The sequence below is a fragment of the Nicotiana tabacum genome, chromosome 15, assembly GCF_000715075.1.
Source record: "Nicotiana tabacum cultivar K326 chromosome 15, ASM71507v2, whole genome shotgun sequence".
In the NCBI taxonomy this organism is placed as follows: Eukaryota; Viridiplantae; Streptophyta; class Magnoliopsida; order Solanales; family Solanaceae; genus Nicotiana; species Nicotiana tabacum.
In genome coordinates this window covers 60257239-60272675 of record NC_134094.1, presented here as the reverse complement: position 1 = coordinate 60272675, position 15437 = coordinate 60257239, and the positions used below count along the sequence as shown (strand labels likewise).

Here is a 15437-nt window from a genome sequence, read left to right as displayed (position 1 = left end):
TAGAATGTGCTATATGAATCCTTAATATCTGTGTTGTTACATTTCCACTATTCAATTGTTTGTTTTCTTAAGATAATTTAAGGGTTTTCTACCTTTAGAGGTCTATAAATTCTAAATCAATTTTATTGCATGTGTAACAAATTGACATAATATGCAATACAAAAAGCCAGAGATTCTCTACATGAATACGAAAAACCCAAATAAACTATGAAATTAAAAATCCCAACTGCTCCGTGTTGAATGAAATTCCTACAAAATCTATTTGAGCTTATCTGTCAAAAGTTGGGGCTTACTGGTCTCAAGGTATTATCTGCTTCACTGCATAAAACGAGAGCTTTAGGTGATGGATCTATCTAGAATATGCGGGTTTGAATATTGATTCAATTCTTTTCTCCAAATGTGCTGAATGTAAGCATTAATTTCAAATGCTTATGTGTTTGCGGTATCTCATGACTGCACAAGTTTTACCATTGACACTTTTTGGTTCTCAAAAATGTATATTATTCTGGTAGTTGCCTATAAGCTTTTCTTCATCTATTACCTTATACTTGTTTTTACCTCTTATTGGATCCTCGCATGAAGGGATAAGCATTATTGTGTTGTTTCTAATTTTTTTTTGAATATTGATGTAGTTATTTCCAATATCTTTAACAACGAGGGTCTTGAGGTGCTTGGATGGAGGCCGGTTCCCGTAGATTCTTCTGTAGTTGGATATTATGCAAAAGAAACTATGCCCAACATACAGCAGGTTTTTGTTCGAATTGTTAAAGAGGAAAATGTTGATGACATCGAAAGAGAACTCTATATCTGTCGAAAACTCATTGAGAGAGCTGTGAACTCAGAGATTTGGGGAAATGAACTTTATTTCTGTTCGTTGTCCAATCAAACTATAGTTTACAAGGGAATGCTTCGTTCTGAAGTCCTTGGGAGGTTTTATTATGACTTACAAAATGAGCTGTATACATCGCCTTTCGCTATTTACCATCGTAGATTCAGTACAAACACCAGTCCCAGGTGGCCTCTTGCTCAACCAATGAGGTTTCTGGGTCATAATGGAGAGATCAACACTATACAGGTAATTATAGATGTCAGTAACAGTTTCTTTGGGTTGCTGACTACGCGTATTGTGTCTGTTGTTTTTACATCAACAACCATCTGCAGGGAAACTTGAATTGGATGCAATCCAGAGAGGCCTCATTGAAATCAACTGTTTGGCGTGACCGTGAGAATGAAATCCGTCCTTTTGGCAACCCGAAGGCGTCTGATTCTGCAAATTTAGATAGTGCTGCTGAAGTATGGATCACTGCATCTTTTAGTTATCTAGTTTTAGTAATTATTGAGGGCATAATACCATTCTTTTCTCAGCACTAGGAACTGTTTGACCTTTAATGTTTATTAAGATGGGTTTCTTAGGAAAAAACAAATCTTACTGTTTTTCGGTTGCTGGTACTTGTGTTAAGTTTAAATTGCTTCAGGGTGAATTTTATCATAATGCTTCCAACATCTTATTCTGCTTATCATTTTTCCTCGCAGATGTATAACTTTTTTCATGTAGACTTTTAAACATGAACTGTTTGTTGTTACTCCTTTTTCCTTACTGCTTTATATCACTCTTCTGTAGATATAATGATGGATTTTCACCATCTAACCTTTTTTTTGGATTATCCAGTTACTCATAAGAAGTGGCCGAGCTCCTGAGGAAGCTCTAATGATTCTTGTCCCAGAAGCATATCAAAATCATCCAACATTGACTATTAAATATCCGGAGGTATTCCATGTTGGCATTTAATCTGAATTAGATTTTCATCAGCCTCTGTACTTTATATGTTAACACAGTTTTTGAAATGCGTACTGAGATAATTTCTCTTTGTCGCTTTCCCAAAATTTTACTTATGTTGACCTCTCCTTTAAACCTTGATATTTTTACCTTCTGATTGTACTCCCTCTGTCCCAATTTATGTCACACTCTTTCCTTTTTAGCCGGTCTCAGTCCCAAAAAGAATGACACATTTCTATATTAGTAACAATTTAACTCTAAACTTCCCATTTTACCATTCATATGATGATTTACAGCCACGGAAATTTCTATGGCTTTTACACCACAAATTTCAAAGGTCTTTCTTTCATTCTTAAACTCGTGCCCAGTCAAACACCATCACATAAATTGGAATGGAGGGAGTAACTAATATTTGTAATGCTCGAGATGATCATTAGATTGTTATCTTTAAAGTTCACTTTTTCATGACGGAATATTTCGATCGTTTTTAGGTTCTTGATTTTTATAATTACTACAAGGGTCAGATGGAAGCTTGGGATGGGCCAGCCTTACTCTTGTTCAGGTGTCTTCTGAATGCCTGTTCTATTTCAACTTGTTTGGGTTCTAGTTGTAGTGCTGTAATATTATCTCATAGGAGTTATGTACACAGCTATTGAAATGTACTTTATTAAATCTTTAATAAAAACTAAATTAAGTTTCACGGGGTTGGCCTAGTGGTTAAGGTATGGCAGTAATCACCTGGAGATCCCACGATCAAATTCTTGCTGGAATGCTTGGTCTGAGCTCCGCTAGCCTTTGGTGGGCTGGATTGCCTTAACAATCTGTGTTTGCCGGCTGGATAGATTGTAGTGTTGCACAGTAGATTAGTTGAGATACATGCAAACTGGTCCAAACACAACGCTATAAAGAAAAGGGAGAAAAAATTAGTGTGAACTCTCTTATCCATTTGGTGTATATGGACAGAGAGAAATAGCAGATGTTTCGATGGTATCTCAACTTCAAGCTGCTCCTTGAAGGCTAGATGTTTGGTTAATTTCTTTAGCTGGGTTAACCTTTCCTGTTTAAATAGCATTGATCATTGTTTGGAGTTAGTCAGTTCCCTAGTCTATAGTACTCTCCTTTTTGAATTCAAGCTGACATACTCTCTCTTTTGTAACCTCTGCATCTGCTTGATGCTCTTTAATGAAATTTACTTCGTAAAAAAAAGTGAGAGCTGATGGTTTGAGGAATAGAATGGTCTCTTCAGACATAAGGAAAAAACAGGAGAGAGAACGAGAGAATGCGTGAAGACGAACGTCTTACACCTGATTCCTTTTATCCTTACAGTTATCAATATACACAATTACATTTCTCAAAGTGTCAGTCATATACACTTCTGTAATTACTCATCCTATAACAGCTAGTTTTTTAAGGTCTCCCTTTCACAAATAAAACTGGAGTTCATTTCCTAGATATTTTTTGAAGTCAAGAATGATCTTTTTAGTAGGATGGAAAGTCTTTCTGTTTTCCTGCCTCGTCTTTGATCTTTTGTGTTGAACACTTTTATGTGGCTGAGATCTACCTGATTTGAATAGATGTGAGGGATCACCATTCCTTACCTGCATAGAATCTGGGCTTCCTCTTGTTACCCAGTCTGTTAATGTGATCTCATGCATTAGATATGAAATGATTACTGATGTCACCATTGTTTGCTTCAATATATTAAGCCTTCTCATTCCTCTTAGTGTTTTGCTCTTCAATGATTTCTGCTTATTTTTTATTTAGGTCTGTCCATATAGAAAGTGGAAAGATGCTCTGTTTGATGATATATTTATCTCCTTGAAAGCGTATCTTCAATTATATGTAAGGAACTGAATTATCCCCTAGAATAGAAAAAGAGATGTAAGGTGACTGTGATTGAGGCATAGTCATTGTTGTTGCATTAAGGAACTTTGATATGTAGTTGTTGGAACTTGGATGTGGTTGTGGAATGAAGAAACTAACACTGCTTTTGATACGTCCAAGGATCATAACATTATGAAACTGTGATCTCAATTATTTACTGTTTGTCTTGCTTTTTTTTTTTTTTTTTTTTGGGTGTTCTTGTTCCTTCCATATTTACAGCGATGGGAAAACAATTGGAGCTTGTCTCGATCGTAATGGACTTCGCCCTGCTAGATATTGGCGGACCAAAGACAACGTTGTTTATGTTGCGTCTGAGGTGTGTAAGTTTTGTTCATTTTTCAGAAGCCTAATTCTGATTTCAAATGTTGCAGAAGCCATAAACTATGGCTCGTCTCCAAATTATGTTTCTCCTAACTCTTTCTAAAATTAATCAAGCTGACAATATTACTATTTTCCTATTTGTGTTCTTAAAGAATAATCGATTTATTAATAATCACATTGCTTTTGTTGTCTTTACAACTGGTAAATAATTACAGTGATTGGAAGGGTTTCTTCTTTTGGTTAGGTTGGTGTGCTACCCATGGATGAATCAAAAGTTACAATGAAAGGACGTTTAGGTCCTGGTATGATGATAAGTGTTGATCTTTCAAGTGGTCAGGTTTGTTTTAATATTTTAATCGCATGGCATTTCAATGCACTTTAATTGCGCATGGATACTCATGAATTTGCTTAATTGTTGCTATTAGTACTACTACTATTATTATTACTATTATTATTATTATAATAGTAGTTGTTGTTGTTGTTGTGCTGTTATTCTTTTTTTTGTTGTTGTTGTTGTTGTTGTTGTTGTTGTTGTTGTTGTTACTCCCTCCATCTGAGTTTATGTGACGCAGTTCGGATTTCGATAGTCAAACTTCTTAATTTTTACCGCAAATTCAGACAGAATCTTTAAGGTTTTTGAAATAAAATATACATATTTGAAAACTACATAAAAAGTACTATGTCACAATAATTAACAATTCAAATATTTAAAACGCATATGAAAAATTCGCGCTCAAAGAAAAACTCATTTGGCTCTCGAAATTCGAACTAAATAATAATAATAATAATAATAATAATAATAATAATAATAATAATAATAATAATAATAATAATTATTATTATTATTATTATTATTATTATTATTATTATTATTATTATTATTATTATTATTATTATTAGTGATTATGATTATGAAGTAATATATGTTCATATCCTTCATCATCCTATCATTCACTTCCAAGTCCCAAGGCCCTTTATGTCCATAACTTGTTTGTTCTAATTCTGTTGTTGATTAACAAAGGTATTCGAGAATACAGAAGTCAAAAAGCGAGTTGCATTGTCAAATCCATATGGGGAGTGGGTTAAAGAAAATTTGCGATCTTTGAAGCCTGTGAACTTTCTTTCGACAACAGTAATGGACAGTGAAATAATACTAAGACGCCAACAGTAAGACTTTGGCACTTCACTTTGTATATAAGGCTTTTTACTTGTATAGTTCAGGTACTTCAGATGGATTCATTCTCTGCAACAGTTGATATTTGATATGTGATTGTGTCCTTTGCGCCTAGTGCTAGTCAAGACCTAGCAAGATGTTAATGGTGATTATATTTATCATGGATAATTTGCAAGTCTCCTAAAGTTTCTATCTGCTCATTTGTAGTTACGCTCTCTTTAATTAGTAAGATCTCTTTTAGGCTTTGCTTCAAATAACATTCATGTGAAAAGGAGAACTGCAACTGAGCATTAGCATATGCTTCTAAGGGGTTTGGACTACACGACATACATTTCAATTAAGCAGTGATTTTACTGTGTGAAAAGAAGGGCAACGATACTACTTGAACTTGGTACTTTCGGCACGGTGAAGATTATGGTTTTATTATTGCAAGGCTTTTGTACCTATAGATTAGGTTAAATGACAAAAACACTCTCTGCTAGTTTTAACTTTATCTCTTGGACGTGAAATGAAGAATGAAAGCAAGGAGCATACAAAGTGGAGACTTGTATCAAGATTTGTTGGTGACAGGCTCCGTCATGATAGATGGTATTGACCTTCTCATGGGTAAAACTATTAAATTTGCTAGTAAGGCTCTGTTTACAGAGTTGGTAATTTAGAATGTGGATTAACAGTGTAAAAAGATTAAATGTTAGATCTCTAATCTAATCTGAGGCTCAGAAGAAATCACTACCAAAGGCGTGTGTAGGAGGAAGAAGATTCTCTAGATGCTGTAAGTTCAGAAAAAAAAGGGATAAAGTGATGGAGCCATTGTGCCTTGCAAATGCGGTGAGGATAGCTCTTAATTTAGTGGAAAACACAAGAGATAGAAAACAGAGAGAAGGTGAAGGATACAAGAAAAGAGAGAGTCACTTAGTTTTATATATAGCTTCCTCTTGAAAATCAGAGACAAAGGAAGGAATACGTTCCTAGCTTGTTATTTCGTTGGTCACCACTTGGCATGTTTTCGATTACAGTTGTATTCTATGACAATGACTTCTCACTGTACACGTGAGATTTGGGTCCTATTTCCTTGCACAAATTTTGATTACTATGAATTTTATTTATAAGTTAATAATACTTGAGAAGACAATTCTCATTACTAGTTGCACTGGAATATGTCTGCTTAGTTTATTGATGCATCGGGTGAAGTATAAAATTTTTCCTGATAGCATCCATCGCCTCCCTATGCTGGTTCGGAGTGCAAGTGCTCTTGACTGGAATTTGTTATATCAACCATTATTAATCTTGTGCTATCATTTCCTTTCATAAAACAGGGCGTATGGTTATTCTAGCGAGGATGTTCAAATGGTTATTGAAAGTATGGCTGCACAAGGAAAGGAGCCTACATTTTGCATGGGAGATGATATTCCCTTGGCTGTATTATCTCAAAAGCCACATATGCTATATGATTATTTCAAGCAGCGGTTTGCTCAGGTGGGCAATGTTGTTATCTGTAGTCCTGGATATTTCTGTAAGGCATCTGCTATGTCTTTAGATATGTCATAGTTTTTCTTCCAGCACTTATTGCGAGCTTTGTAAGATGTCAAACTTGTGTCTTTCTCTCTTTCCGAACGAGTCTTTTTGAGTGTATGTTTGCTTATCTTTTCGAATGAGTCTTATGATTTGGAAATTGGCTGAAAGATGTTTTTTGCTTACTTGATATTTGGCCGAAAGGTATATTTGGAGTCAGCGGTTATCTTGACCAGATAGCTATGATGGATTTTTATGATTAGACTTGAATTTGTTGTCTAATATGTTATGTGCATCTATGTCAGGTTACAAATCCAGCTATTGATCCGCTTAGAGAAGGATTAGTCATGTCTCTTGAAGTCAATCTTGGCAAGCGTGGAAATATACTAGAGGTTGGACCTGAAAATGCTTCTCAGGTTGGTTGACTCTTCTCCTTCCTTTCAACTTTTGATAATATGTGGTGTTTAAATTTTTTTTTTATGATTGTATGTTTAGTAAAGATATATCATTTATCATTTGTTGTTTTCTATTGTTTACAATTTTGTATTTGGTCAGGTTATTTTGCCTAGTCCTGTACTTAATGAAGGAGAGCTTGAATCTCTGTTGAAAGATTCACACTTGAAACCTCATGTTTTGCCAACATTTTTTGATGTTGGGAAAGGAGTTGATGGGTCCTTGAAAAGGTCACTATATAAACTATGTGAGGCAGCTGATGAAGCTGTTAGAAATGGTGCTCAATTGCTTGTCCTCTCTGATAGGTCTGATGAACTGGTAAGCTCCCCTTTGGCCATTTCTATGCTACTATCTGTCTTTTAGTTTCATCGACGGTGGCATTGCCTGCATAGTTGTATTGACATTTTGGCCAAGTGCTGTTTGCTCCAATTATATGCAAGTCTCAGTTTTTCAAATTTAAAAGATTTTTAGTTTACCCCTTGAGTAGCAATACTTATTTGTAGGCATATTCAAATTATTAAGGTTATCATCTTCTTTTTTTCTTTTCTGATTCATGATATCTATGAAGTCTGGTTCTTTCTGAATTTTTTTTCCAGTGTGGTTCATTGAAAAGTTTAACTTTCTGTTATAGCAGTCTGTCTTTCGTATCTGTTAATCTATTTGCCCTTATTCTTCCCTGATAAGAACTTTAAAGCTTGTGGTTTGCAAGTGTAATAAACTTATTGCTTGCCATCTCCAGGAAGCTACTCGGCCTTCGATTCCAATACTTCTTGCTGTAGGTGCTGTTCACCAGCATCTGATTCAGAATGGTCTTAGAATGTCAACTTCAATTGTTGCTGATACTGCCCAGTGCTTCAGTACTCATCAGTTTGCTTGCTTGATCGGATATGGTGCAAGGTTAATTCTAAGACATAAACTCCTTTCTGTTTTCGTTTCCACTCCTTTCTGTTTTCGTTTCCAACTCCTCTTTACAAGATCTCTATGTGCTCTCGAGCGCATCGATCCGTGTTCTTTTGTTCTGTCTGTTTGACATATTGAGTTAATATCATCAGATATTAAACTGATCAGAACAGATTCTGAACTTAATCTTAGCCAAAAGGCTGAGAAATGCATCGTTCAGTCTGTATGACATACCACACACTTTATCTATGATCTGTCTCTTAACTTATTAGATTAGTTCTTCAATCTGATTTACCACTGTGGTAAAGTTCTCTTTTGCCCTTAACGTATACATCTGGGGTCAGGTCTGCTGTTGTTTAAACATTCAGGCAAAGACATACTTATATATTCTTTCCTCATTCAGTGCTGTGTGTCCATACTTGGCATTTGAAACATGTCGACAATGGCGCTTGAGCACTAAAACTGTGAACTTGATGCGGAATGGGAAAATGCCTACTGTTACCATTGAACAAGCTCAAAAGAACTTTTGCAAGGTATGCATCTTCGGTGAAAGTATGCTTACTAAATTACTGTTTCCTGGTTGGCATTTTAAAAAAGCACATCGGAGATATATTTTGCTAGTGGAATTTAGGGCTTCAGAAGTGCCTTTTCTTTTTACCTACATAACCGTTTGGTGATGCAACTTGAAGATGCTTGCAGTCCATAATACAGACATTGACTTGATCTTTTTTCCCTCAATTGAAGGCAGTTAAATCTGGCCTTCTCAAAATTCTTTCAAAAATGGGAATCTCCTTGCTCTCGAGGTATCTACTTCCAATATAGTTTGAGCCAGCAATTTTTCTGTTGTAGCTTTTTCTTTCTTTTCTTGTTTTTTTTGTCTTCTTTATTGCAATTTACCTTTCTATGTTTCCTCATCTGCTTCTCTCACAAAAAATTATTTGGTTCAGTTATTGTGGTGCACAAATATTTGAAATCTATGGATTGGGAAAGGATGTCGTAGATGTTGCATTCTGTGGCAGTAAATCGAGCATCGGTGGATTGACCCTTGATGAGGTATTGAAGAGATGAAACATCTGATCTGTGGATGGTTTATTATCTAGCATCACTTTTGGCATATAGTGCCACAACTCTTAACCTTTGTTGCCAATTAGGTGAACGAAATGAGGAGTGCAGACTATGTAGATTTTCTCTTCCCTTGCTTGGTATGCCAAAAGAAAGAGGAAAAGTGGAGGGAGAATAAAGTTTTTCTTCTGCGGCCCACTTATTTCCCTCTCACTTTCTTTCCGTTTTCCTCTCATTTTTCTTTCCTTTCCCTTTTCTAGTGCACCCCTCACATCCCATTGTAGGAACCATCAACCCCAATAGTAGCCAGGAAACCACATTGATGGCACTGCTTCTTTCGGAACATGAGGTCTGTGAACCTTCTAGAAGCTGAATTCTTAATCAGGGATATAATTCTCTGTAGTTTCCCAGACTCCATTTATGGGATTACATTGGGTTTTTTGTTGTTGTTGGATATAATTCTCTGTAGTAAGACTAGCATGCCAGAACTATTTGGGCTAAGACTATTAAAAGAAGTTTTTCATTTATACTCTTCACTCAAAGTGTGGAGCTTTACTTTCACACAGTCTTTGTGGTACACCTGAATTCTTCTTTAAGGGTCACTTTTTAATGATTGGGACACTATGAGTGGACTGTTAGCTGAGCTGTGAGATTCCTCGATTTCAAAGTGAAATTCCTTAATTCTATTTAGCAAGCTGATCAACTAATCTTATTACAGTGCTAATGGAGCCCTGTGCAATGTACTATACATGCTATACATCAGCTGTCTTTGACCTTTAAAACGAATTTGGTTGTATCTGATCGGTAATATAAATGTTCGCATCTTTAATTGTTTTCTTGAGTACATAGCATAAGATATTGATCGCATTCATCATGGAAAATGCAAAGGTGGTATTAGTTTAGAAAATGTACTTCAACAGAAGAAAGGTATTGAAAGTAATGGAATTTGCAAGTATATTGAGAGTGTGTAACCTGTTAGTTTCAATTTCAGTGGGATATCTATTTTGTGAGCTTTAGCTTTAAATATTGATATGCAAATTGTTAGTTGGTTTTTGCATTGGGCCAATCAGACTGCTGGCAAAACTGTTGATTTGATTTTGCGGAAATGTCTAGTCTAGAATTGACATGGATGTATGTTTCACTTTTTTGCATAATTTGTTGACAGTTTGACATGAACAGTTGATTAGAAGTTTACCTTGATCTCTGAAGTTCTCCAAAATGTTAGCTCTGATGGCATGGGCAGTATACTTACAATATGAGCTTTTTTGCAGCTGGCAAGAGAGACCTTATCATTCTGGGTGAAGGCTTTCTCTGAAGATACAGCAAAACGACTAGAGAATTATGGGTTCATACAATTCAGACAAGGAGGTATATTTTTCTAGAGGCTGAAAACTAAAGGTTGTGGAAGTATATTTCATTATTTAATATACAGTATCCATATCTATGGAACCTAAGCAAATGTTGTAAAATTTATTGACCTTTAGTGTTGTTTAAAGCGTGGACGTACCGTGTCTGTTTCTTGTGTCATCTAGAAAGTTAATTCCGGACAAAAACATTGGATCTGTGCACTCAGGTAGAATTTTTCAACATGCTAGACTCCAAGCTTGTAAGGAGGTAGGTCATTAGGAAAGCAATACCAAGCCTTACTAAATGAATTTTCATGTCAACTCGTAATTGTGGTCTGCTGAGTGGAACAAAGTTAAACAGCCTTGGGGCATTCCATCTTTTTTTTTTTTGATGACCGAGAAATCCGTCTGGGGCCGATCCTTTGGACCAACCGTAGCCTTCGAAACTCGGTGGATAATGGGCCCGCCCCTCTACCCTTCTCCACTTAAATACCAGGCTTTGCATTGCATGGTGTGGGGGCTTGAACCTGTGACCTAAGACACAAATCCACCACCCTTTGCCACTTGAGCTAGGCCCTGGGGGCATTCCATCTTTTGAGCATTCTATTTCTTTATCCATGTCTGGAATTTTTTAACATTCTAAACTCCAATAACTTGTATAGAGGTAGGTCAGAGTTACCTCTTACCTTGAGGAAGCAATACCAGGATGTGTTAAACAGCCTTGGCATTCTATTTCTTTATCTCTCTGTATGCGAGGGAGGCAGAGAGAGTGGGATGGAAGAAGAGGAACTCACAAGAAAAAGCTGATATTTCCTCTAGCTGTTTCATACTTAAAGCATTAAAGGAGAGCAGTTGGACGCATTACATAGAAACTGACTAGGAAATTCAGATGAGGGAAGATATGGTGCTGCTATTATCAAATTTGACTAAGAAGAAAAACTGCCTAAACAAAAGAAACCCTGTATTAATATGCAAATGCTATTGTCTGAAAAACATTAAATGTTTGTCTAAATAAGATATTTGTGAAATTAAAGAGTGAACCATGCTCTTCGTACTTATTCTTGTACTGGACTCATAAAGAGATCTAGTTGAGTGGCAAAATAGTTTCCAAGTCGACTGGCTATCTGGATGCTATACAACAACAACAACAACCCAGTATAATCCCACTAGAGGGGTCTGGGGAGGGTAGTGTGTACGCAGACCTTACCCCTACCCTAGGGTAGAGATGCTGTTTCCGATAGACCCTCGGCTTCCTCCCTCCAAGAATTCCCCACCTTGCTCTTGGGGTGACTCGAACTCACAACCTCTTGGTTGGAAGTGGAAACCTCTTGTTTGGAAGTGGAGGGTGCTCACCACTAGATGCTATAAGTTTAGAAATATTAGAATGAAGAATAAGGACTTGCCAAATCTTGATGCGGATCACGTTGTCCATTTCATGCTGGATTGCAAGATTTGAGCAATATTAACTGATGTATTAAATGTAACTTATTTTTCTTCCATATTGACTAAGTTACTTTTAAACAAACATTTGAAAGGATAAGAGAAGTAATCTAGAAAATGGCGATTAGCTTCTGTCACCCTTCACCTTTCGATGCCTGACCAGAGAATAACTGGTAACTTTGCCGGACTTCAGTGAAGACAGTTTTGATTCTATTCCGCCCCCCTCTGTGCGCATTTTTTATGGAGTCTATTTTGAGAGAACGAAGGATCCAAGAAATAACAGCATCGCGTCTACCTGCTGTCTAGTCCTGTAGTTTCAAGTTCCTCCAAGAAACCTGCTTTCTTAGAAGCATATATCTTGATAAACTTATGTATCAGATGAAGCAAAAATCAATGTGGTGCACTAACCTTAAATCATTAAGTGTCGTAATCTGGTGCTTTCGTGAAATATGGATGTGATTGCTATCTGTATTTTGTGAATCAAAAGATACTCTTTTAACCATTTTGTATTGGGAAATGAAAAGTAGGGGTATCTTTGTTTCATGTTGAAGTCTTGACGGCTATTAGTCTGTATTCCTTGCATGATGAAGCTTCAAGCACTTGATTTCATCTCTTTATGTAGGTAATACTCTGATCTTCGTTTGGTTTTCATTTTGTGTCTCTCTTCCCTTTAATTAAAAGGTGAATACCATGGAAACAACCCAGAGATGTCAAAACTGCTCCATAAAGCTGTTCGCCAAAAGAGTGGAAGTGCATATTCAGTTTATCAGCAGCATTTGGCTAATCGACCTGTAAATGTGAGTTGTTTTACTAGTTTCTGTTTCTTGTGATTGGACATTTTTCCATTTTCTTATCATCTGGAGATCTGATTTCATCCTGTAGTTTACTACTACTGAGTATATGCATCTCCTGATGGGGAAAAATACATAAAGACCACCTTAAACTAGTTCCTGATTTTGGAAAAGACAGTTAAACTCTACGAGGGTCCTATGACCCCCATATAGTTGTTCCAAGTGGTATAATTAACACCTTTTAAGCCCACGTGGCATCTATGGTGTTTGCACCAACTGCATGAGGTGAAAGAAAAAGTAGAAAAAATATTTTTTACAGCATTTTCTTATTAAACTTTTTTTTTTACTTAATTTATTTTCATTTCTCTTTACCTTTTCTTTCCTATACTTTTTCTTCTTATCCCAACGGAAAATATGTTTGTGACTGGAAAATGTTCAGCGAAAAGCCAAAAATTGGTTCAAATGCAAATCTGATCTGGCCAACCACTCAGCCGCAACACCCATCGCCATCATTTTAACATGCCACAACACCCATCACCACCATTTTAATCACTAACCTTCAGCGTCAAAACTCCATTTAAATCCAGACTCAACCAGATTAAAAACCACCAGATAAAAAAAATTAAGCACAACTAGATAAAAGAAATTAGCACAACCAGGTGGGGGGGAGTACTGAAGAATCCAACCTTATGATGTTCATTCGCTGGGGGTGACTGAACCCAATTAGTCCCTTTGGTTAGCTCTGGCTTTGTTTGGGCAAGAAGGATAATATAATACATTATAGTGTTATACCAGAAATGGGTTTCTCATCTTCAACATCGTTCAATAAAGATGTTATTCTCAGAGAAATTCATGAAAACATTCATGAGTAGACATCATCTGCTACTTGGCTCTACGGCTCTCTTTCATTTTCCTCAAAGACAACCATCCTAAAACCGGTTATTCTCCTGCTCTTTTTCATTTTGTGGATATCAATTCAATTAATCTTAATAAAAAGGACAGAAAAAGATTTTTAAAAATCAGGATTGGTCAAAAGAGACCCTCACTTTGGAGCCCTGCTCGGTTTGTTTTAGGGAAGAAGGCCGCTGGGTTTTGTTGGGGAAGAAGGAGAAGCGGTGGGGAAGTTGGGTGGGTAATATGTAGAAGGAAATTTACTTTTTCTTTTTTTTTTAAAACATTTTGATACGTGGTAGCGCGTGTCTAACACACACTACTTTTATAGTGGTCTTTGCAGTGGAAGGGGGTAAAGGATACATTTCGGATAAAGATAGTAGAGTAGTAGGACCGTCGCAAAGTTCAAGTGTCATTTTGAAAATCAGGGACTGGTTTAGGTGGGGGTCTTTATGTATTCTCCCTCTCCTGATGCATATGCTCACTCAAATATCACTCCTGAAAGAGCGGATGCATAAGATGCATTAATAGTAATTGCTGTCACGGACATTCTAGTAATATCCCCCGTGTTGTTCAATCTATTAAAAATGAAAGAAAATGTGAAATACACCAAAATAAACCATCTTTTCTGATGATATCTATTTACTGAAGGTTCTTAGAGATCTTCTTGAATTCAAAAGTGATCGTTCACCTATACCAGTTGGAAGGGTTGAACCTGCTTCAGCAATCGTGCAGCGGTTTTGCACTGGTGGCATGTCTCTTGGAGCTATTTCGAGGGAAACTCATGAAGCTATTGCAATTGCAATGAATAGATTGGGTGGAAAATCGAACTCAGGAGAAGGTGGTGAGGTAAGTTATACTAGTGTCCTGTTGAGCACTATCCAGATTTCATTTGCTTTGCTATTGGAATAGTTTCTTTATTACGGAGTATGCTACACAAATGATGTTGTTTGATCGGTTAACTTCAAACAGGATCCAATTCGCTGGAAACCACTTACTGATGTCGTTGATGGATATTCTCCAACACTTCCACACCTTAAAGGTCTTCAAAATGGAGATACTGCCACAAGCGCAATTAAGCAGGTATGTGCACTATGAGTTTGCTCTTCATATCTCCTGATGTGATTGTTGGTCCTTTTTATTGGTAGGTTGTTTTCCTGATGACTAATGGGGAACCCACTTGACTTCCTTACTACTTTTTCAGGTTGCTTCAGGGCGCTTTGGTGTCACTCCTACATTTTTAGCCAATGCTGACCAGTTAGAAATCAAAATTGCTCAAGGTGCAAAGCCAGGTGAAGGTGGTCAATTGCCGGGTAAAAAAGTTAGCGCTTACATTGCGAGATTAAGGAATTCAAAACCTGGAGTTCCTCTTATATCTCCACCACCACACCATGATATTTATTCTATTGAGGATCTTGCTCAGTTGATTTATGACCTTCATCAGGTGAAAGACGTGCTTATTTGTTCCTTTTAGTTGTGATTTTCATTCATGAGCAGTATCAACCCAAAAGCTAAGGTCTCTGTTAAGCTTATTTTTTGATTTTCATTTTCGCTCATGAGCAGGTCAACCCAAAAGCAAAGGTATCTGTAAAGCTTGTGGCAGAAGCTGGTATTGGTACTGTGGCTTCTGGGGTGGCAAAGGGAAATGCTGATATTATACAGGTAATCTTTCATATTTATGGCTTTTATATGCGTTCTTTGTGCTTTGACCTGATCAGAGATTGAAGCTGAAATCAAATGGAAAGAAGAGAAATTAGCCATGTTTCATGAGAGAGAGAGAGAGAGAGAGAGACTGCTAGCTAGCCTAGCTAGCTGATATTTTGCAGCTGGCTGTTATGGTGAACCACTTGCAATTTTCTTTTTCTTTTTTATGAAGTAATAGTTTA

The 15437-nt window shown here is 36.7% G+C and overlaps 1 protein-coding gene and 1 pseudogene across 1 annotated transcript in view; one reads left to right on the top strand and one right to left on the bottom strand.

Moving 5' to 3' along the window:
• LOC107781744 (ferredoxin-dependent glutamate synthase, chloroplastic) overlaps positions 1-15437 on the top strand; it is a 44831-nt gene that overhangs the window by 12095 nt on the left and 17299 nt on the right. Inside the window, exons 3-22 of the mRNA XM_075230850.1 lie at positions 633-1075; positions 1162-1293; positions 1670-1768; positions 2269-2339; positions 3881-3977; positions 4227-4319; positions 5004-5149; positions 6473-6632; positions 6974-7084; positions 7224-7439; positions 7861-8018; positions 8425-8554; positions 8766-8824; positions 8969-9074; positions 10355-10451; positions 12551-12666; positions 14203-14400; positions 14524-14634; positions 14756-14995; positions 15115-15213. Of these exons, the coding sequence (XP_075086951.1) occupies positions 633-1075; positions 1162-1293; positions 1670-1768; positions 2269-2339; positions 3881-3977; positions 4227-4319; positions 5004-5149; positions 6473-6632; positions 6974-7084; positions 7224-7439; positions 7861-8018; positions 8425-8554; positions 8766-8824; positions 8969-9074; positions 10355-10451; positions 12551-12666; positions 14203-14400; positions 14524-14634; positions 14756-14995; positions 15115-15213 (2882 nt within the window). The remainder of the gene's footprint in view (positions 1-632; positions 1076-1161; positions 1294-1669; positions 1769-2268; positions 2340-3880; positions 3978-4226; positions 4320-5003; positions 5150-6472; positions 6633-6973; positions 7085-7223; positions 7440-7860; positions 8019-8424; positions 8555-8765; positions 8825-8968; positions 9075-10354; positions 10452-12550; positions 12667-14202; positions 14401-14523; positions 14635-14755; positions 14996-15114; positions 15214-15437) is intronic.
• LOC142170079 (U2 spliceosomal RNA) lies at positions 8133-8230 on the bottom strand (annotated as a pseudogene).